The sequence below is a fragment of the Diabrotica virgifera genome, chromosome 7 (assembly GCF_917563875.1).
Source record: "Diabrotica virgifera virgifera chromosome 7, PGI_DIABVI_V3a".
NCBI classification, from domain to species: Eukaryota; Metazoa; Arthropoda; class Insecta; order Coleoptera; family Chrysomelidae; genus Diabrotica; species Diabrotica virgifera.
The window spans coordinates 81,320,896-81,345,677 of record NC_065449.1 but is presented as its reverse complement, the minus strand read 5'-3'; the positions used below and the strand labels follow the sequence as shown (position 1 = coordinate 81,345,677).

Sequence of the window (24,782 nt, the reverse complement as noted above, 5' to 3'; positions counted from 1 at the left end):
ATGTGTCACATAATATTAATATATCTACGACATACTTTATTGGTATCTACAATAATACAAACCGAAGACGTATGACGTAGATATATTAATATTATGTGACACATGACAGAAGCTCGAAACAAATGACAATCGATGAAAAGCCCTATAAGCAGACAGGTAATGACAGGTATCATCAATTTTAGGAATGATTTATTTTCATTTATTTATAATTTATTTTATGTACTTGTTTGCTAATAAAATATGTTTTTTAGAGCTTTATACAAGACTTTTTTATTCGCTATATAAAAAATAAATATTGACAAATGTATTTTTTATTCAATAATACAAAAAAGATAGAAAAAAATGTTTATTTATTTAAAAGAGAATTCCATGGTACGCTCCACAACTGAAGTTCTCCGTTAGCAGTTCCAATGGCTACTAGATTATGTCTGAAAATAAAAATTAAATTAAAAAATATATTATCATTTTACTTATTTATTCAATACTGTATTCATAAATTTATTATTTTTTTATTAATTTAGGTACCTATTATTTTTTTGGGCTATAGTCGAACCTGCTTATATCGGCCATTGGAATATTCCGATTTAATGAATAGAAATGTGAGGTCCCGACCCGTCATTTACCTACTTCATAATAAATGTATCAGTATCGAATATCGCGGTGTGCAAGTACTTGAAAGGGAAACGAGAAACGATCGTGCGCGAGTCGCGGAGAAATATTGCAACTATCTTAAATAATTCATATTGTCAATTAGGCATTCCAAATCAAGTGATATAATATGGCTGCTGGATGGCGAAACTGTCATCCATAGGCGTATCCAATGTTTAAACCACTTCATATTTAATTTGCTATCACAATTTCACAAATTTCGCTACACAATTAACAAAAAAACAAAACCAAACAGGATATTCTTTACAAATTTGTTAATATTCAATGTAAACATTAGATACGCCATGACCACCCCCCTTAACTATATCTATGGCCATGTCAGTTTAGCCATCCACCGACCACCACTGACAGTTCATTGGAATCCCTAATTGATATTGTCAAATTGACGTTTATTTCATACCTTCTGTCATTGAAGCAGAAAAATTATATATTGCTCCACAATATTGATATGATATGCAATTGTTATATAAAGGTAAATTTAATTAATTGTATTTTGAGCGCAGTACTGCATTTTAATAACTAATTTTATTTACTACATACAATTGTTCACGTTTTCATAACATAACCTGGGCCTGGATTCCGTGCACTGTAGATATCTACAGTCGCCTTCTATCGATGTCAATTGTCATGAAAATATTTGAATTTTTAGCTTTAATTGAATTATTTTCTAGTTTTGCTAGGTTATACTCTAATTGATGCTGAAGTGACACTTAGTAAAACAAGAAAATATTTGAATTAAAACTAAAAATTCAAATATTTTCATGACAATTGCCATCGACAGAAAGCGACTGTAGATATCTGCAGTGCACGGAATCTAGGCCCTGAATCTTATTTTTTCTTCTTACTATTTTTTTGGACTATGGCCTTGACAATTATTTAGTAACCAGGACTAATATAATTGGCCAATATAATTAAAAGTGCGAATAAAAGTACAGAGCGTAGAAATAGGGGTCGCTTTGCCGAACTTGCACGGTCCCAGGAATAAATTTTTAATTAGTATTTACATGTAATTTGGTTTGGCTAATAGTCCAGTCGGCAGGTTGTGGAAAAGGGGCATCACGACGAAAAATTCCGAAGTTAATGAAATTTTAGGATGTTGTTTGTACATGTTTACTGATGTCAAATCCAAGTTTTCGATCTCGAGGAGGTTGTGGAAAATTTTTGACGGCCGAAAAACCTCGAAATTTTCAGACTTGTTTCAGTTTGTCGCTCTTAACTCTAAAACGGTCAATCCTACGTGAAAAGCTATTATATAGTAATTTAAAGACGGCACAATTTCCCGTCTATCAAAAAAAAAGTCCGGAATCGGTCCAATAGATAAACTTTTACGGGCGATCAAAAAATGACAATTTTTTCTAATTTTGTTAAAATCTGGCATAACCTCATTTTCAAACTGCTGTAGCTTTACAGCATCACTCCCAATTGCCTACCCCCCTCCCTAAAAGTTGTAGAGCATCAACAAGAGAGTTCAAAAACCACAAAAATTTTAAAATTGGCCTAATTTTTGAAATTTTAGAACCTGTTTTTTTAAAATTGGCGTTTCTCGAAAGTAGCTCCCACCTGGTTTTATGCTCTTTCCTGGGGCTTATTCAACCCTATAACCCACAATCGTCTCTGATACCATTCCGTATCGACCTAGGGACGTAATAAGGATTTACCTATGTATGTAGGATTATTGAAGATATATGTATTTAAATCTACCGTATCCATATTATCAGGATATTTCATCGGTCAGGATTTATTATTCTTTAGTAGAAAATATCTGTAGGTATAGGCCAGTGCAAATAGCGTAAAAAAATGGGTCAACTAAGAAATAATCCCGTTGTTCCAATTTTTAATATGTTTTTTGAACTGGTTCCCTAATGTAAAATCTTTTATTCTATCAAACTTACGGTAAAAGATAGAAGGTTGTGAATATGCAACATATCTTGCTTTGAGCGAAAAATGCGCCTCTAAAGCTGAAAGAAGGCTGATTTCTTAAATACTTTTTCTTCAATTCTTAATGAAACAAAAACGAATGTATTGATATATAAATAAAAACTGATTGAACATATTTAAGTTGAATTTGTATTTGATACACAAAGTGATTAAAAAAATAAGGTTGCACCTACATTTTGCGGTTTATTGATAGAATTGATAATATATACAAATATAAATACACGTAAATATTATACCGCAGAGTTAACACATTCAGTGCAGGACCCTAAAACCCGATTCATATTTTTAAGTTAATTTAAAACTTCAAACTCCTTACTTTTATTGCATTTATTTAATAAATTCATGTATATTTTATAACGGTTGTCAATATTATTTAATAAATACTACTAAAATCTGACTGATGTTATGACGAAAAGCAAAATAAAATTAAAATAAAATAGTTGTAAAAGTTAGTGTTGTTTTGAATAAGAGGAAAAATATCCAAAATGTATATGTGAAAAAAAAAACTAATTTGATTGGAAATTTTCATTTTATTTGCCAGAAAATAAAAACACTTAAATCAATGGCTATTGTTTATAAAAATTGAACACATTTTAAAGGAATTCCCTGACTAAAAGTTCACTTATCTTTTACAGGTATAAGTTGAAACTGTTTTCTATGCAACAATAGGTTAATCCTTTCAGTAGGCAAATGACCTTTTACTGAATAGTTTTAAGGTGAAAGCAATAAAAGCTAACGGGAAATACGTCAAAAGTATGATTTGGTTGGGTCAATCCTCCCTTCTTTCTCCCTTCACCCTTCCTTTTCCCTCCTCCCTTTCGACCTCGTCTCTTCAGAAGTAAAAACAAATATAAATATTTAGCCAGTTGTGTAGAAGCCTCCCAAAGTATCGGGTCGTATTTATCGTGCGAAGTTTTCTACTTTTACTTGATATCCTTCCAAAACGTTCGTTACTATATAGTTATAGTTATTATTATAGTATATTATAGTAGTGTGTGTACAGTAGTATATAGTTGTTAGTAGTGTAGTGAAGAAAACATGGCCTCAACTTCGTCAACACCTACGAGAGAGGAGTGTTTCATATGCAGATCATCGTTGACAGAGGGTGTGGTGAATCATGTGAAGGTAAGAGGTGTTGCCAAACTTCTGGAATGCAGTATTAAGAGGAAAAAGCATGATGATGAACGATTCCTACGAGGGGTGCAGGAAATCAGAGTGCACGCTGCATGCCAAAAGAATTACACCAACGAAAAATTAATTCAGGCTTACCTAGGTCGTGGATGTGCTTTTCCCCCACCTACCACCGTGACACGAGGACAAGTGCAACCATTTGATTATAATAATCGATGTTTTTTTTGTGATGGCTACTTTACAAAAGAATACAGGGAACTGCAGGCCAAGCTGCCTACTGCCCGTCGTAACAACCCAGTGAAAGTGACTCTTTCTGGGTTGGCAAACAAAATTTTGGCTGCAACTCAAAAGCGTGGTGATGCTCTTAGACAGAAAATACATGATCGTATTAGCCAACTCACCCTAATGAACACAGATTTAGTTGCTGTCAACGCTGAATACCACGAACAATGTCTCGCGAGTTTTTACAAACTAAGTACGGGGGAACGACAAAAGGGAAGACCTCCGTCTACAGGGGTGGATGTAGTCATGGAAGTTATCTTCAAATATCTGGACGACAATTGTGATGAATGTCAATTTTCCATTCAGCAGATAGAGGAGCTTATTGATAGAGACAATCGACCACACAGATAGACTATAAAAGCCCGTCTGGCTAAAAAATACGGAGATAACCTCATATTCACGGAAACACGGAATGGGACTGTTTTATGCCTAAAGAGCACAAGCCAAAAAATCTTTTCCAACGACTGGTACGCTGAAAAAAAAAACAGACGAACAGGCTGAGAGGCTTCAAGTTGTGGAGGCTGCTGGCAAAATTATACTCGAAGATATCCGCTGCAAAGTTTTTAACACAGCCGATTACCCTCCAATGGAGAATTTTTTGGGTAACGCTCGATCTGTTGTCCCTGAAACCCTCATCCTTCTACTTCACACCATAATTTTGACCCACAAACGAGGCTCACTGGAAGGGTGGAGGAGAAAGTGTCTTGCTTTGGCGCATGCCATCATGATAGCAACGCGACCCAAATCTTTTCTATCTTCAATCATGATAGCAGTGGGAGTGTATATTTACAAGAAGTTTGGGTCTAAACATCTACTAAATCTTCTAGCATGTTTGGGATTGTCTGCCACATACGAGGAAGCTAATCGATTGGAGGGCTCTTTCGTTCTGCAGTCAAAGAAAGCCACAATCAGAAAGACACCTCGGCCATTCTTACAGTGCGTATTTGACAATGCGGACTTTAACGTAAATACGTTGGATGGGCGTGACACTTTCCACGCCATGGGAGGAATCATGGCAGTGACCCCACGCGAAGCTGTTATCACAGAATCCACAGTGTCCCGCTTGCAATTAAGGTCTTCCTCTAAATTGATTGCTGAGGCTGGAAGTGTACAAGTTATCCCTTATCACCGACCAGTGAATGGTGGTTTGAAAACTATTAAAGTTGTTGATGCACACGAAATTGTGCCATCTGCCGACGATATCGATTGGCTGTACGGAAAGAACTCTGGATGTTCGTCATCAGTTCCCGGATGGAACGGTTTCATGGAACTCGGCACCCGTGGTGAGACTTACCAATGCTCCAAAATTGTTTGTCTCCCATTCATCAACGCCCCTCCCGGCGACTACAGCACACTGTTCACATCCTTGCTTGCTGCTCTTGGTCAGTCTAAAGCAGTCGGACAGAAAACTTGCATAGTAACATTCGACCAGCCATTGTTCTGGAAAGTCCGTGCAGTGGTAGCCGATCAGTCCATTCCAGAACTGAAGAAAGTTGTGAGATTGGGAGGATTTCATCTCCTGATGTCGTTCATGGGAGCTATGGGATCAATCATGGAAGGGAGTGGGCTAAGAGAGATGTTTAGCACGATCTATGCTGGGAACAGCGTGGAAAAGATTTTGTCTGGTCATGCGTACGCCAGAGCTGTCCGTGCACACATTCTTTCTCATTCTGCGTTGGCTGGCTTAATCTTTGAGCAGCTAGACTTGAATGCTCAAGATTTGGAAGCTCTGGATAACGTGATCAATTCCCCAGACAGATCAATCATTTTGAGAGCAAATGATGACCAAGCCTTCCGTGCAGTGACTGTCAAATTTGCAGAGATGCTGAAGACGATTGAAAGTCAAGGACCAACAGCTGCTCTTTGGGTACAATATTTCCGCATGTGTACGCTCATGAAAAGTTTTATCAAAGCAGAAAGAATGGGTGGTTGGGATCTCCATCTTGAAACCGTCAAAGAAATGATACCCTTCTTTCACGCAGCAGGACATTTAAACTATGCCAAGAGCTCGCATCTGAACTACCAAGACATGATCAATCTGAATGAAAAAATGGATCCCCAGGAGTTTATGAGGTTTACAACGCAAGGCTGTTTCACCATTCGCCGAACTGAAAAATTTTGGTCAGGGATTTGGTCAGATATGAGCATTGAGCAGGTCCTCATGAGGGCCATGAAGAGTTATGGAGGATTGACGAGAGGTCGAGGAGTAAGCGACAGCGTGCTCGCTCGCTGGACATTGGGTATGCTTTGTCTTTAAGAGGTCTGTGAGCAAATAGAGGTATTCACTGAGGTTGAAACAGGAACCAGTGAACAACATGTGGACATGAGGCCCACTCGTGTAAAGCGAGATAACCTGGATAAACAGAAGCTGACAGAATGGCTCTCACAACACCCACCATTTGTGCGTATAGAGGATATAGTATCGCTAAGCACTGGAGTAATTGGTTTTGATGAAGTGAATTGTTACTTAGCACGAGAAATTGGCATTAGATGCTTGAAGAAGATGGTGGGAGAGAATTTCGAAGATGTGAAGCTGAAAAGGAAGGACAAGGTGATCACTCTTGCCTCGGTTTCCTGTACGTTGAAAATTGCAAATAAAAAGGTTGCAGTTGACCCTCTTACATTGTTTCAACGAGTGTGTATCTAAGAAGTCAGAAGATGACATGAAAGACTTGCTCAAGTACGAGCTTGCGCCATTTCCAATGTCCCTCTTTACTGAGGAAGGCCTAAGGAAAGGCACCAAGTCTTCCTTGTATTCAGCGTTTACACCTCAAGAAGATGTTGAGCTTGGCAGCAGAGTAACCGCAGTTATCGACGGGGGGTACTTGCTGCACAAAGTGGTTTGGCCAAAGTCTCCAACAGCCACATTCGGCACGTTGTGTAGGAACTACGTCGATTATATTTTGAGACACTTCGGGAGTAATACTACCGTAATTTTTGATGGGTACCCCACTGATGTCATGTACCAGAGTACTAAGGCAGACGAGCGGTGTCGTCGGGCTCTTCTGCAGCAGTCAACAAAATTCGCCTTCAACGCTTCCACCGTTGTCACCACGGCTCAAGAGAAATTCTTATCCAATGATTTCAATAAGAAGAACCTCATTTCCATGGTGATGACGGAGATGCAAGCCAACGGGATTGAGGTTCACCAAGCTATTGAAGACGCCGACGTCATTCATGATCGTCACCACGGCCATCGCGAAAGCTCTGAACTCCGATGCCGTGGTTATCACAGCCGAAGATATCGACGTGCTCGTTCTTCTCACAGCCCTAGGGTCTTCGGTTAAAATTGTGTGGTTCCAGAAGAGTGGAAAAGGGAACGCCCCCAGCGTATTGTACTCCTCTGCATCGTGTAAATTCCAGCCCATGGAAATCCTTGTTCTACACGCTGCAAGCGGGTGCGATACAACCTCTACACCCTATGGGTTGGGTAAGAAAAAGTTTTGACGCATTTACGAGAAGGATGCCTCCCTTAAGCCAATCGTGGCAACTTTTACCAAACCGGATGTCACTGCCTCGGAAATTTGTGATGCTGGTGAAAAACTTCTTGTAGCAATTTATGGAGGAGACTCCAGAGACAAACTGGATGACTTGCGCTACAAAATGTTCACGAAGTCGGTGGCGAAAACCAAATTTCAGCTTGCCAGGCTTCCACCGACAAGTGATGCTGCTAGGTATCACTCCTATCGAACGTACCAGCAGGTACAAACTTGGCTAGGGAACCAAAAGATCCCTTCAGTCTGGGGGTGGTCCGTAACCAAGCGAGGACTGATACCTACTACCACCACGAAGAACGCAGCCCCGGATCACCTCCTAAAAATACTTGCCTGCAAGTGTGCCACAGGCTGGATCACCGCGGCATGCAGTTGCAAGAAGGCAGGCCTGCGGTGCTCGGTGGTCTGCAAACATTGCTCCGGCCACGCCTGCGAGAACTCGCTCGAGCCTGACCTAAATGAGGACGATGACGAGGAGGACGTTGATGAGGAGGACCTTCTGAAAGAACTCATCGCTCAGGAGGAGCACGAACTCGAGGACTATGACACCGAACCGCAGTCGAAAAGATCCCGCTATCAATGTAAGTAACTTTTTTCATTATTATTTATTAGCATCATAAAGCTTTCACATCATATATTTCATTTTTGCCTTTCTTCCCGCAGAGAAGACTTATGTACGAGACTTCGCCTCAGCGAACACTGAACAAGAAGAAATGTATTTACACATTATGCATTAGTTTTTCATGTATTTTCATTTTTGTACTTTTCATTTTAATTACTAATATAATCTTTTTGAGCGAAATGAAGTGTTTTAAAGTTTTACATTTTTTACCATTTGGGTATGACCTGGTTCTCCGCATATACGAGTACACCTACATGCAAAGGTAAATCCTTATTACAGCCTTAGGTCTTTACGTAATGGTTGCGGAATGGTATCAGAGACGATTTTGGGTTATAGGAGTGAATAGGCCACAGGAAAGAGCATAAAACCAAGTGGGAGCTACTTTCGAGAAATGCCAATTTTAGGAAAACAGTATCTAAAATTTGAAAAATTAGGCCAATTTTAAAATTTTTGTTGTTTTTGAACTCTCCTGTTGATGCTCTACAACGTTTAGGGAGGGGGGTAGGCAATTGGGAGTGATGTTGTAAAGCTACAGCACTTTGAAAATGAGGATATGCCAGATTTTAACAAAATTAGAAAAAATTGTCATTTTTTGATCGCCCGTAAAAGTTTATCTATTGGACCGATTCCGGACTTTTTTTTGATCGACGGGAAATTGTGCCTTCTTTAAATTACTATATAGTAGCTTTTCACGTAGGATTGACCGTTTTAGAGTTATGAGCAACAAACTGAAACAAGTCCGAAAATTTCGAGGTTTTTCGGCCGCCAAAAATTTTCCACAACCTCCTCGAGGTCGAAAACTTGGATTTGACATCACTAAACATGTACAAACAACATCCTAAAATTTCATTAACTTCGGAATTTTTCGTCGCTAAAAGTACTTGCCGACTGGACTATAACTACCTACATGAATTTTATTTTAGCTCAAAGATACGTACAGTCGGAAAAATGAAAGAATACCCATCAACGATCACATCAATCACTTATTTAGTATTTGCTGTCTTTTTCTATAACAAACGTTTGTTATTTATGGAAAAAGGCAGCAAATACAAAATAAGTGATTGATGTGATCGTTCATGGATATTCTTTCATTTTTCCGACTGTAATGGGAATGTCATCGTCAACTGTGAACGAAGATACTTCAAACGGTGAAAACACTAAGGATCACCATACTGAAAAAACTAAGGATAAAGCTCACCATACTGACACATTCCCTGGACCGTTGTTACTAAGAGAGGAAGAAAATTGTTCAACAATAATTGAGATTACTTCTTCAAATGTGGTTTGTTGTGTTTGACAAAAAGAGAGCTCTGGCGCACATACGTACACAATTTGTAATCAGGTTGTACATGTGTGCGCTTACAGCACGCTTTTAACATACATACTTACATACTATGAAGATTTCGAAAGTAATATCCATTCTCATGCATGAAGTTATAGCCCGGGAGGTAGTGTCAAATTTGACCGGAGCATTTTAGCATGCCTGTTTTCTTTTTATTTAGTTAGGTGTTCCAATGCTTATTAACAAATGATGTGTCAGCTGGCCCAAAACCGGGGATTTTAGAAAAGAAAAGGTAAAATATGAAACTTGATGGAAAACGCTACAACTAATATGTCAAATATTTATCTCCGTGACTTATATCTATTAATGGCGTAGAGTACTTGGCTCGTAGCTTTCACTCAGGCTGCTCGGGTTCAATTCCTGCCGTTGAAAAATTTTTTTGTCTTTAAAATTAACATTTTATTTTGAAAAATAATTCTTTTTATATTACCAGTTTTTATTATTTATACTAGACAATATAAAAAGTCTGTATGTCTTTTGGGAGAGACAAGAATAAGTTGGTTAGCAGGTCTATTTAATAGAATTATGGAAGTTGGACAAACGCCAGACGAATGGACAAGCAGTATATTAGTGCCTGTCTACAAAAACAAGGGAGACATACAACAATGTACAAACTACAGGGCTATAAAACTACTTACCACACCATAAAAATATGGGAGAGAGTATTTGATAGACGGATACGTGAAGAAACCGAAATATCCGATAATCAATTTGGCTTTATGCAGGGCAGATCAACAACAGATGCAATTTTCATTGTAAGGCAACTGATGGAAAAATACAGGAATAAAGAGACCAACGCTTATATGGTATTCATTGATCTTGAGAAAGCATATGATAGAGTTCCTCGAGAGATTCTGTGGTGGGCACTCAATAAGAAAGGAGTCCCTGGCGAATATGTAAAGATTGTGAGAGATATGTATGAGGGAGTAATAACTAGTATTAGGACAGGTGTGGGAGAGACTGATAAATTTCAGGTGAAAGTAGGACTGCACCAAGGCTCGGTGCTTAGTCCTTATTTATTCTCATTAGTGTTGGACCAGATAACAGCGAAACTACAGGGTAGCATTCCATTAAGCTTAATGTATGCTGATGATGTAGTGTTAATAGGAAATAGTGAAAGAGACTTAGACCAAAAACTGGAATAGTGGAAACAAGCTATGGAGGAAAGAGGTTTAAAACTTAACAGGACAAAAACAGAGTATTTGGAATGTTCATTTAAAGATGGAGTTACTACAAATAAAATGGTATCTTTGGATGGTGAAATGATTGTGAAAAGCAATAGTTTTAAGTACCTAGGATCGGTATTACAGAGTAATGGAGAAATAGATGGAGCAGTGTTGCCAATCGCATTTCTCTAGATTATCCGATGATCGCTCGAAAAATATCCGATTTGTCACGAAAAGGTACGCTAGGTCAAAAATTATTCTGTTATTAAAATCAATGTTGCCAATGTTATTCTTTTAGTCCCCTTAACAACCATCAAATAACAAAATCCGTTGTTCGTACGCCAATCAGTTGATTGTAATCAATTATCATTATGATAATTAACATAATTGATTGATTAATTAATTATTAATTATTAGTTAACGTAACAATTACTAACATAATTGATTAATTAATCAATTAATCTCATAATTGTAGGGCCGGTTGTTCGAACGCTAATTAAGAAGTTGATTATAATCAATCATTTATTGTAATCAATTTTCTTGATGGGAATCAAATCGCGACATGAAAAATACACGTAAAACACTAATCAGTTATTGATTGTAGGTAAAACAGTAATTAAAATATAGCCGCAGCTCTTAAATTATTAAAAATTGCTTATTATTATTGATTTGTAAGTAAAAACAAGAAATTAACATCAGAAAGAGTTTAATTATGTTTTATTTTAAATTAAAACCAAAATAATAAAATAAATCAGTCAACATAACCTCAAAATGCGACATCTGTCAGAAGTACGCTTAATCAAATATAATTGTAATTAAATATTTGATAATGATCAGTTTTGATTAGCGTTCGAACAACCGGCCCGTAATCAATTATGTTTTCAGCAACCCAATCAAAGTTGACATTGACAGTAATTAAATATTTGATAATGATCAGTTGATTCAATTTCTGATTAGCGCTCGAACAACCGGCCCTTTAATCTACTGGATTCTCTATTTCACAGTTTAAAAACTTTCGTTTATAGATGAAAATCTCGTATCCTAGCTGATTATTACCTAATTCATGTATATAATAGCTATTTGTATAACAAGGGAGGAAAGTGCTACTTTTCGAGTACCCGAGAATGAAGTTTACTGCCCGACGCGTAGCGGAGGGCAGTAATCATTCAAGGGAGGAAAAGGCACTTTACTCCCATGTTATACATATGGTTTTTCCACCTTCCTCAAATAACAAGTCATTTTTTCATTTTTACTTAATTTATTTATGTAACTAACCAACAAAATTTATTAGAACTAAAACTAACAAGTAGGTACAATATAACTGTCAACTGTCAAATATAAGTCAAATTATTAATGTAAACATTGTTAAATCAGAATAACAATTTACTGTTTTTTACTATTCTGCAAAATAGTGTTTTTAAATAAACTTTAAAATGTATAGATACTTACGCAATAGAAAATAGATATTGTTCAGGGCGTCAATACGTTATATGTCATGAATGAAATACCATGACGTCACTTTTACTTTTCCTCCCTAGGGAGGAAAAATATTTTCCTCCCTAGGGAGGAAAAGTACAACTTTGCTCCCTACAATCAGGTCCGGAAAAGTATACTTTCGGAAAAGGTAGGAGGAAAATACTATTTACTTACTATTATTATATTATTCGTATTTTGTATTATCGTAAGGGTTAAATTCTAAATAAATAAATAAATCTAAATATTTCATTATTTGGATCGTTATATTAATTTATTATAATTATTTAAGTAAAACAAACACTTTTAAATATTATTTTACTCACAATCGGTTAGTAATTTATGGATTTCTAACCTTTGAAGTAATCAGGAAGCGACTTATTACTTACTTTACTTTCCCAGCTAGCCGGGAAAGTACTTTCCCGGCTAGCATCTGTCACTTTTCTACCTGCAAATGTCAATGTCATTTTTGATTAAAAGATGGTTTAGAAAGAATAGAATCCACTCAACATTTATTTAATTAAGAAACAACAACAATAACAAAAAGAAAATTATTTGGAATTATAAATATTAATAGTTACATTGGAATTATGATTACTATTAACGGTTAAAGTAAGACAACAACTGAATCTGACATTTAGGCGATACACGACGCCATTAATTGTACATATAATCAAATTGTGTTTATTTTACAAAAAAGTCTGATAGTGAATTTGAATGTACGCCACCAGAACTGCGGGTAGCTTGGATACAGATATTTGAAACGAAATTATTATTGGTAGATTGTGAGTATTATAAATCCCTAAACTACTAACCGATTGTGAGTAAAATAGTATACAAACCTCGCGGGAACTCATTCTAGCCTCGCGTCTGTAGTTTACCTCGGTGCTTCGCACCTCGGTAAACTATCTTGCCGCTCGGCTGAAATAGAGTACTTTCCCGCTAGGTATGTAATATACTATTATTAAAACGTAATAACTACCTAAAACTAGGTACTGGAAAAATAAATAATAAATAAATCAATACAAAATAAACTACAGCTACATTAATAGCATAGGCGCAAAACTTCTGGTCAATGCTTTTAAAATGCATTATTTTTTTCGAGTCCTGAGAAAGCTAATAAGTATTATTTAAAAATTTAAACTCAGAATGAAAGATTACATTATTACCGAGGGTCAAAAGTCCCTGAATACTTCTATAATTTTTATTCTAATATGTTACAGGGGTAAAAGCAAAAGAGAATATTAAGTGTGGTTTTAATTTCAAATATCTCATTCAAAAGAAACATTTTGTTTATTCTAAGGGACTTTCAGCCCTCGGTAATAATGTAATCTTTCATTCTGCGTTCAAATTTTTCAAAAATATTTATTAGTTTTCTCAGGATTCGAAAAAAATTAATACGTTTAAAGATTATTGGTCCGAAATTTTGCGCCTACGCTCTTTTAACAACTAAAGATTTATTACAACTAAAACAATAGAAATGTATTTGACAGTCTTGTAGTTATTAAGGTATCAAAGTTATTATCCATAATACCCGTGGTGCGTTCAACGTTAATACCCGACTAAATAATTTTTATAGGCAAAAAATTTGAAGGATTTTTGAGTTATTTAGTAGATATCTAGATATTACTAGTTTCAAATAAGTAGATTTTTCTACAACCACTCCTCCAAATGCATTTTTCTGCACAATTTTATGTTAACAAACTTAATATTTTCTCACCGAATAACTGACAGTAGTGTGCAGAAAAGTGACGTTTCTGTGCCGAAAAGTTCTTTTCTGCATAGTACCATTACATTCCTCAAAAAAATCATAAATATACCTAATCAGGTAAGTATAACATGTTTTGATGAAATGGTTTTGTTTAAGATATTAGATTTGATAGAACTTTACAAAAAAGAACTAGATTTAACTACATCTCATGTCCGAGAAATCTGGAAACGTTTACTTAAGCACTGCACTACATAAAATGAAAATAAAACTAAATCGTGCGTGAACCAACTTTCATAAGTTTAAAGACTAAAAACTAAAAACTCATAAATAACATCGGACGGCAGACAGTTTTTGAAATTTGAATTGGATTAGTATGCCTTAAGTGGATGCACTTGTGCATTTAAATTCTAAACAAAAGAATCGGCACATGTCCCTTTTGTCAAAAGATGAAAAGTATTGGATGTCACTAACATTCATTCATAGGCTATTTATAAAAATTTGAGTGCAACCAAACAAAATTAATGTGTTGTTGGTGTTGGGAATATATGGATGAAAAAGTTTTAGTCGATGGTAGATACACTGAAAAATATCCGCAAATATCCGATTTATTTAAAGATACGAAGAAGATACGACAACTCTCAAAAAGGTACGCAAATCGGATAATTATCCGCCGATTGGCAACACTGAGATGGAGATGCATGCAGTAGAATTAGGGCTGGATGGATGAAGTGAAAAGAAGCGAGTGGTGTGTTGTGTGACAGAAAAATTCCAATGAAGCTGAAGGGAAAATTCTATAAAACAGCCATAAGACCGGCTATCATGTACGGAACTGAATTTGGGCAGTGAAAAAGAAAGAGGAACAACGAATATATGTGGCGGAAATAAGAATGCTTATATGGATGAGTGGAGTGCCAAAGAAGGATAAAATTAGAAGTGAGTATATTAGGGGAAGTCTAGGTGTGGCACCAATTGATGCCAAAATGAGAGAGCATAGGTTAAAATGGTTTGGTCATGTTCAACGTCGAGACGTTAATCACCCAATATGAAGAATAGCTGAAGTGCAGATTCCTGGAAGGAGTAGGAGAGGAAGACCAAAGAAGACCTGGAGGGAGACGATAAGGCAGGACATGTTGGTAAAGCGGAATAACATTGATATGACCCAAGATAGAATTGTGTGGAGAAATGCAATTAGGGAAGCCGACCCCGCATAGGGATAAAATGATAAAAAAACATATACATAAAATACTAACTTGTTTCCATTAATAGCCATACAAGTGGAAGTGATTTTATTCTTGAACTGTTCTTTAGTTATATCTTTTATTGCTTTTGCTTTTTGCATGTGAAATAGTTCCATAAATCCATTCAAACCACAACCAGCTATTAATTTCTCTTCGTATGGTACAAATGTCAGATCCAACAAAGTACTTTTAAGAAAAATAAGTTGAGCTGGATCTTCCTAAAAATAAACGTTTTCATTATTATATGAAACAGTATGGAGGAATTTACGTTAAAATAAAATTGAATACGTGGAAATTAAGATACTATCTGCTGGTCAGAGCTGATCAGTGCGGAGTCACAGTATATAGAGGTTCCAGTATATAGAGGTTCCCTCTTTATACTGTGGCGGAGTGTTATATTTAAGAGCAGTTTTTCGTGGATCTCGAAAATAAAATAATCTATGAATAATACAGTATGCGGCAAAATAAACAGTACTGAAATGAATATTGAAATGTTTATGATTATTTATATACTAGTATGCATGATACTCTTGCAAACATTGTTCACGACGACGAACGTTCCCAATAAAACATATGTTAAATATTCCCTCTGGCCAGTGGCGGATCTACGGGGAGGGAAAATGGGGAAATTTACCCTCCTAACAAGGGCCAAAATAAAAAAAAATGTTGAAACATAAAAATATATTAGCTGACATGAAACCGAAACGACAGAAAGACAAATTCCACCCAATAAACACGCTAGTTATGAAAATTAAGGGAACTTAATGAGTAGATAGACAACGTTACTTCTGGCACATCCCCTAAATCGCAACCCTTAAATAGCAATAAATGCCAAACGGCTTAACGTAGGATGACGTGTGACGTATCGTTGGAAAGGGGATGAAAAATGGGGTTGAACGCAGTATGTGGCGTGCGCATCGGAATATGCCAAAAGGGCATTACGTCATATCTTCTTTTCTATTGGTCCGATTTTGACGTAAGAGGGCTCGTCGGAACGGGGAGGGGGTAAAGAACACATAAAAAACAATGATGGCGGCAGTGCCAAAAGGGCATTACGTCATATCTTCGTTGCTATTGGTCCTATTTTGACGTATGGGGTGTCAAATGAAAGCGGCGGCGACACAGAAGCCAACTGTCAATTCTTCTTCTGTCAACGTTCAATATTAACTGTCAATTCTTCTTCTTTTTCGTATAGGATCCTGGACACCCATATAAAAAGCATAGAAAACGAAAAGTTTACCGTGGACAGTAAAGTCCTTTGTGAACATTTAAGTCAAACTTGGACAAAAATTCAATACAAATTAAATGGGGTCAATTCTTCGTTACACATTATGCAGTCTAGGTTGGACTGGACTATTCTAAACAAAATTTCTAAGATAGTCGCATTCAAAAAGTGTTTTTGTGTTAGGAAATAAAATATCAAGATGTTACTTATTATTTATTAAAGATATTACAATAGTTCCAGTAATTTTAAGATAGTTTTTCTTTGCAGTTCTGCCTTTTTATTTAAACCTAAATTCATTAGTTCAGTAATAAATTTACGTTTCTGAAGCATTTTTTCTTTGTATGATTTTCGTATGGCCATCCCACGTTCAGTTTTGTAAAATTGTCTTCTCTTTTCATTGGTTTCATCTTTTCTTCTAATACCTTCCTCACGTCTTTCACACTTGCAGGTTGATTTTACGTGTAGTTCATGCACTGAAGCATATTTTTCTAGATTGCTAACGCCTCTGCTGGCTAGGGTAGAAATTTCATTACGTATACTTGGACAAAGTTTTCCTCTCGAATGTAACCACTCTAATTTAAATACACTTCTCTCGTAATGGGAGTGAGGTTTACCTAAAAGTCCATCTCCATCTCGACGAAGGGGTTTTTGACCATCAGCACATGCAATGTATCTTAAAACACCAACACAATGATCCAAACAAATAATTTTTCTAAATGTAGTTTTTGGATGTAGTCTTTTCCCTGCACGTTGTATTTTCTTCTTGTAAGCCAACATTGTAGATCCATTTGTAAAGTGAATTAATGAATGCAGATGTTCGTGTGCAGTACTTTCGTCGTCTGCTACTAAATGACAACGGCAAATGGAATACCATTTTACATTAGGAGCACATGCTAGCAGAGAAAAGTCACTCTCATTTAAGAGTAAATGATACCATTCTCTTGGTGACTCTTCGTAATCCTTTGCCATGTCCGCTGGCGAAAGAGCTTTAATGCCACTGACACTCAAAAGAGCCAGATAGTCACTTTTTGACAAAGTAGACATATTTTAACTGGCTATTTAATAACAAAGAACTGAAATCTCAAAACTGTCTCACTAGACTAAGAGTCCTTACGAAGTTGTTAAGTTTATCTACCAGTACAGCCTCCCCCACCCTAACTGATTATTTCACGCATGCGCTATTACCATGGTCAAAGTCTCGTTGAATTTGCTGATATGCAGAAAACGTGACGTCACGCTCAGATTTTTTTTATTTCACGCATGCGCCATTAACAGGGGCAAAGTTCAAAAGATCGTTGTCTAGAATTGCTACTAACGATGAGAATCCAACAATTTGACTTGCTGTTCTGGCACACCCCCTAAATCGCACCACCACGTTAGGTTAGGTCAGGGTAGCAGAGGGTAGCAGAGCGTCACAGCATGTTTTAGCGTTACCCACAACATTCTCTGCTACCCTCTGCTACCCTGACCTAACCCAACGTGGTGGTGCGATTTAGGGGGTGTGCCAGAACAGCAAGTCAAATTGTTGGATTTTCATCGTTAGTAGCAATTCTAGACAACGATCTTTTGAACTTTGCCCCTGTTAATGGCGCATGCGTGAAATAAAAAAAATCTGAGCGTGACGTCACGTTTTCTGCATATCAGCAAATTCAACGAGACTTTGACCATGGTAATAGCGCATGCGTGAAATAATCAGTTAGGGTGGGGGAGGCTGTACTGGTAGATAAATTTAACAACTTCGTAAGGACTCTTAGTCTAGTGAGACAGTTTTGAGATTTCAGTTCTTTGTTATTAAATAGCCAGTTAAAATATGTCTATTTTGTCAAAAAGTGACTATCTGGCTCTTTTGAGTGTCAGTGGCATTAAAGCTCTTTCGCCAGCTGACATGGCAAAGGATTACGAAGAGTCACCAAGAGAATGGTATCATTTACTCTTAAATGAGAGTGACTTTTCTCTGCTAGCATGTGCTCCTAATGTAAAATGGTATTCCATTTGCCGTTGTCATTTAGTAGCAGACGACGGAAGTACTGCACACGAACATCTGCATTCATTAATTCACTTTACAAATGGATCTACAATGTTGGCTTACAAGAAGAAAATACAACGTGCAGGGAAAAGACTACATCCAAAAACTACATTTAGAAAAATTATTTGTTTGGATCATTGTGTTGGTGTTTTAAGATACATTGCATGTGCTGATGGTCAAAAACCCCTTCGTCGAGATGGAGATGGACTTTTAGGTAAACCTCACTCCCATTACGAGAGAAGTGTATTTAAATTAGAGTGGTTACATTCGAGAGGAAAACTTTGTCCAAGTATACGTAATGAAATTTGTACCCTAGCCAGCAGAGGCGTTAGCAATCTAGAAAAATATGCTTCAGTGCATGAACTACACGTAAAATCAACCTGCAAGTGTGAAAGAGGTGAGGAAGGTATTAGAAGAAAAGATGAAGCCAATGAAAAGAGAAGACAATTTTACAAAACTGAACGTGGGATGGCCATACGAAAATCATACAAAGAAAAAATGCTTCAGACACGTAAAATTATTACTGAACTAATGAATTTAGGTTTAAATAAAAAGGTAGAACTGCAAAGAAAAACTATCTTAAAATTACTGGAACTATTGTAATATCTTTAATAAATAATAAGTAACATCTTGATATTTTATTTCCTAACACAAAAACACTTTTTGAATGCGACTATCTTAGAAATTTTGTTTAGAATAGTCCAGTCCAACCTAGACTGCATAATGTGTAACAAAGAATTGACCCCATTTAATTTGTATTGAATTTTTGTCCAAGTTTGACTTAAATGTTCACAAAGGACTTTACTGTCCACGGTAAACTTTTCGTTTTCCATGCTTTTTATATGGGTGTCCAGGATCCTATGCTGTAATGCCGTTTTGGCAATGCCGCCATCTTTGTTTTTTTATGTGTTCTTTACCCCCTCCCCGTTCCGACGAGCCCTCTTACGTCAAAGTCGGACCAATAGAAAAGAAGATATGACGTAATGCCCTTTTGGCATATTCCGATGCGCACGCCACATACTGCGTTCAACCCCATTTTTCATTCCCTTTCCAACGATACGTCACACGTCATCCTACGTTAAGCCGTTTGGCATTTATTGCTATTTAAGGGTTGCGATTTAGGGGATGTGCCAGAAGTAACGTTGTCTATCTACTTTAATGCCTAAGGTTATTATTTATATCGGAAACTACTCAGTACGTTTCGGTGCCTGATACATACAAATTTGAGGCATACAAATTTGAGTACTGTTTCTTCTTCTTCTTCTTAACTCAGGCGAGACTCGTTAGTCTCTGGCACTTGGTCATAAGACCTTTGTACCAAACCCTGTTCTTCTCCTTAAACTTTAATAAGTCCTGTGGCCTCAACGAAGGGCAACAGTTTTCTTATTGGTAGTTTTAGGATATCTTCTGGTTCAAACCACATTTGACCAGTGAAGTCCTGCCTTACATCACCTAGCACACTGCAATGGCATAGTATGTGTATGGCAGTCTCTTCTTTTATTTCGCACTTTCTGCACCATGGTTCATTCACCTTACCTAGTTTGTATAGGTGAATTCTTAAACGGCAATATCCAGTCACCATTTCAGTGACCGTTTTGATCTCTTGTTTATTGAGGTTCATCAAACTGTTCGAGAGTTGTTTATCAATATTCTTGATTATTTTTTTAGTCTGGATTTGCCCTTGAGTGGTTCTCCATTTATTTTGATGATTATTTATCAGCCATTTCTGAACCTCGTTTTTCATAGCATCTTTAGTGATGCCACAGAAAGGTTCTGGGCCTTCAAAAGTTTCTCTCGAGCCTTGTTTCGCTAACATATCTGCTCGTTCGTTCCCATCCACCCCTTCATGACCCGGCACCCATATTAAAGACACTTTATTGTTTTTTTGCCAGGTTATTGAGAAGATCTTTGCAGTTTCTCACCAGTTTTGATTTGCTGAGAGGGTTCTTTACAGCCAAAATAGCCGATTGGCTATCTGTGTAAATGTTGATTCTCTTAGCTTTAGGGTATTCATCAATGATTTCATCAATGCAGGGCACCAAAGCAAAAACTTAAGCCTGGAACACCGTTGTATGTTGACCTAGGCTGTAAGATTTATTATAGTAACATGTTTGCCCAAAGACTGCTGATCCAGTACCATGGGCAGTTTTAGATCCATCAGTGAATCATATTCCCATTAATATTTGGGACTTTTTGTTCTTTTGATGGTATAATTGTGTTAATCTTCTCAGTGAAGATTAGTTCTGGTGTCCTCATATAGATGGATTCCTCAAGTGTAGTCCCAGTAATGTTTGTGTGGCTATTCAATACATTCGGCCTCCAAGTATTGTTTGCTTTGAGTCTCAGGATGGTCATAAAGGCTACCGCCGAAATGTATAATTCCAGCGGAGGGATACCTGTGATAGCCTCTAACGAAGCCGTTCCTGTACTATTCAAGGCTCCTGTTATATTTAGAAGCGCTTGTCTTTGTACGGTGGTGAGAGTGGTCACAAAAGATTGCAAAGTCGTCTTTCTCCACCAGAGTACTGACCCATAAGTGACTGTAGGTCGTATCACTGATGTGTATAACCAACAGATCACCTTTGGTTTCAATCCCCAGGTTTTACCTACAATTCGTCTGCAGTTCCAGAAGAGTCGCTTAGCCCTATTGGTTATATTGGTAATATGAGTATTCCAATTGAGTTTCGAATCCAGGGTTACCCCTAGATACTTAACCTCATTGGTTCTTTCCAGTTACCTCTCCAAATAATTTTCAGCTCACTCAGTCCAGTAAGCTTCCTCTTATTTGTAAAGGCTACCAGTTTAGTTTTAGAAGGGTTCACGGAGAGGTTCTCTTTAAGACACCAGTTCTCTATGTAGTAAAGGGCATATCGCATCTGAAAAGAAACAGTGCTGGGAAATTTTCCCCTAGTTACTATTACAATATCATCTGCGAAACCCTGGACCCAGATTACTTGGATGCTTAGCCCATGAATCAGATCATCGACAACTATGTTCCATAATGACGGTGACAATACACCGCCCTGAGGGCATCCCTTAGTTGCCCTCAGATTTATGGCATCTTTATACGTATCTATGGATATTATTCTGCTCTGAAGCATCTGAATAATCCACTTGCATGTTGTGTTGTTGATTTTCTTCCTCACCAGTGCGCTTTGTACAGACTCGATTGAGGTATTATCAAATGCACCTCCTATATCTAAAAATGCAGCAAGGGCGACTTCTTTCTGATGCAGACTCCTTTCGAGTTCCGACACTAGATTGTGCAGGGCGGCTTCACCTGATTTCCCTGCCTGATACGCCCATTGCCGGTGCAATGGATTAATTTATTTATAAGAAAAGAAAACATCATATTTTTCCAGTTATAGACTTATTTTAGATAAACTTACTACAAGTGTACCTTTTAACGTTAAAAATACAAATATTCTCATTTAAAAGCTGTATAATTATTTAAACAATCTTTAATTAAACAAATTAAAAATTTTTGTTATTATAAATAACTTAATTTATTATAACAAAACAAAAGCAAGTTTGACATTTAATAATGCGTTAGTTAGATGGATCTACTCGAGTTACTTAGGAACAAAAAAAGAATGAAGAAAATTGCTCCATGGGAAGCCGAGAAAATGCATTTTTTTAACGTATACCGATTTTAAACTTTGAGATTACATTTTCTCCAACCTAATTTTTGTTTCGAATTTTGCTATTTTTGGCAATTTTCACTCGTAATATCGATAGTTTTTATTATAATATTAGTGCATAGAGAAAGAGCATCGAAATAAAGAGGTGATGTTTTAAAAATTATGATCCTATTGTTTATATCTTTGCCGTAAATGCCGGTCAACTTTGACCGGTTGTATCTCAGGAACCACTCATTACAATTAAACGTTTCTTCTTTTAAAAGAAGCGTCCTGTCGCTTTTTTTCCAATACCGTTTTCATGATTTAATTTAATTATTTCTCGAAATATTCTATTTATTAATAAGCCAAAAAATTGTTTACAATTTTAAAATATTCCTGAGGCCGTTTAAATAGTCCAATTTCAATTCTGTAAAGTACATTAGATAGGTACAGTGTCTTTTAATACAAAAATCATAGTTATTCTTATATATCGTAATTATTGTGGTTATTATAGCGACCGTCAGTTTTTAATTAACAATTCAATTGTTGCTAAACTGTTCATTCAATTTCTATCGGCTTCTTTCGTTGAAGTAAATCGGGAAAAACACGTCTCTATGCAAAATTTAATTATGGTAAATTTTTATTTAAATGTTTTTGGTGTAAAGTTAAAATCTTTGGAGTTATAGAGCAAAAATTGAAAAAAACACGATTTTCGGCCGCCATTTTGTTATTTTTTTTATTATTTACTATTTTTTCTGTCAACCAGAGCTCAATTCCTTTGATACCATAGATATCTGAGATGACTGAATTTTATCCTTAGAGTAAGTGTTTTAACCTTATGGCTATATCTGGACAATAAAATATTTGCGGTACGTCTGACCCCCCTATTATGAATTTCTAGATCCGCACCTGGCCCAGAGTATATCGCTAATTGAGCCTCACTACACGTTCCACGACATTAGTAATTTTTATGATCCTCCGTTTAGTTCGTTGTTAATTTCACCTTTGCCCCGAAATTTTGTTTAATTTTAGTTACTTCACGACATCTCTGAATTCTGTATAGGGAGGTGCGTCTTTCCCTTCATCTCTATTATCTGTTATTTCTTCCTCTTCTGTTTATCTCTCATGGCTGGGTTTGCATAGATCCGTAAAATGTTGTTCTCAATCGTTTTTGTTTGTACCTATCTATAGTTGTTTTTTTTTATACTATATTGTTGTTTCGAATAGTCTTTTGTCGTACATTCGAATAGTATTTTGTCATCATTATTATTTATGTCTTACTGTTGTATTTGCTCAAAGATCCATGTTTCTTTCTTTCGTCTATAGAGTTTCGTGGCTTCTTGCTTTTCTGTTCGGTATTGTTCTAATTGTTTCTGCCTTCCATTCTCCAGCCATTTATTTCTCGCGAGGTTTTTAATTTGATTTTTTTTTGTGAAATCCTTCATCAAACTATGTCTTCCATTTTTATATTTCTAAATAGCTGAAAAGCAAACTCTAAGAAAATACCAGGATTTCTTCTTCTTCTTTCTGTGGCTTATCAGAAATATCCGTCGTTGTCGATCACAATGAAGAGTGTTCATGGTCTTCCATCGCATAAAAAAAGTTGTGTTTGTTTTTGAGTCCAATCTCGAAGTATTTCAGCCAAGACACTTGTTTCCTTAGCCCTACGATATTCTATGTCAGCTTCAGTATTCGCGGTGTGCAAGTACTTGGAAGGGAATTGAGAAACGATCGTGCGCGAATAGCGGAGAAATATTGCAACTTTCTTAAATAATTCATATTGTCAATTGAAATTGTCAAATTGACGTACATTTCATATCTACTGTCATTGAAGAAGAAAATTTATATGTTGCTCCACAATATTGATATGATATGCAATTATTAGATATATAAAGGTAAAATTAATTAATTGTATTTTGCTTGCAGTACTGCATTTTAATAACTAATTTTATTTCTTCTTCTTCCTTTATTGGGTTATATCCCTCGGGATAATTCGCCCAGCTTACACCAGGGAAATACTCTTGTCTTGCTCTGGGCAATCGAATATTTCCAAATATATATGTTAAAGCCTCAATTTTTTTAAATATATATTAGCAGGAACATCTTCTTATAGGGCCAGACAGTCCCTACAGGAAAGGCAATAGACTTTTATCATTTGGAGGTCTAATATCTTTTTATATCTTTATCTTCTTAATTTTTTTAATTCAAATTTGGGAATTGATATTTATAAATTAAGTTTGGCTAAGTTAAGGAATTTAAGGATCATGTTAATCCTACGTGGATTAAGGTTGGACATAAGTAGGCAAATTTCAATGGGAGTAGGGATATTTGTTTTGGCTAATTCTTTATATAGGTCAAAATTGGGTGACATATTTATAGGGCACTCAAAAATCAGATGATTTAAGGACCCAACTCGGCCACAGTCACAATATGGGTCGTATTTTACTCCTATCCTGAATAGGTGAACTGGAGTAGCACAATGACCTGTCCTCATTCTAATAATGGTGGTTATATGTCTTCTGTCTTGGTAAGCAAAATTGTGGTATCAGGGGAGTTTATCTATCTGACCTACAATTTTAGAGTAAAATGAATTATTTAGATTTTTCCCCTGCCATTCTTGCTTCCACCGATTCCAGATGGAATGCTTGATGTCTGGTAGAAAGTTGGAATAGTGAAGAGTGATACCAGCAGCTACATTTAAGGTTCTACCTATATTAGCTAGTTTATCAGCCACCATATTCCCTTTAATATTCGAGTATCCTGGAATCCATGCCAGACTAATATTAACGTTATTTTCTTTCGCTTCAATGATGCCTCTCTTGGTCATGAACGATGAATGTTCTGT

At 36.4% G+C, this 24,782-nt stretch overlaps 1 protein-coding gene across 1 annotated transcript in view; it reads right to left on the bottom strand.

Annotated features, from left to right (window-relative positions):
- Positions 1–293: 293 nt before the first annotated feature.
- The window catches only part of LOC126888205 (cytoplasmic dynein 2 intermediate chain 2-like), a 72,790-nt gene continuing 48,301 nt past the window's right edge, over positions 294–24,782 (bottom strand). Inside the window, exons 9-10 of the mRNA XM_050656259.1 lie at positions 15,079–15,284; positions 294–428 (exon numbers count right to left, since the gene is read on the bottom strand). Coding sequence (XP_050512216.1) covers positions 347–428; positions 15,079–15,284 — 288 coding nt within the window. The 3' untranslated portion in view covers positions 294–346. The remainder of the gene's footprint in view (positions 429–15,078; positions 15,285–24,782) is intronic.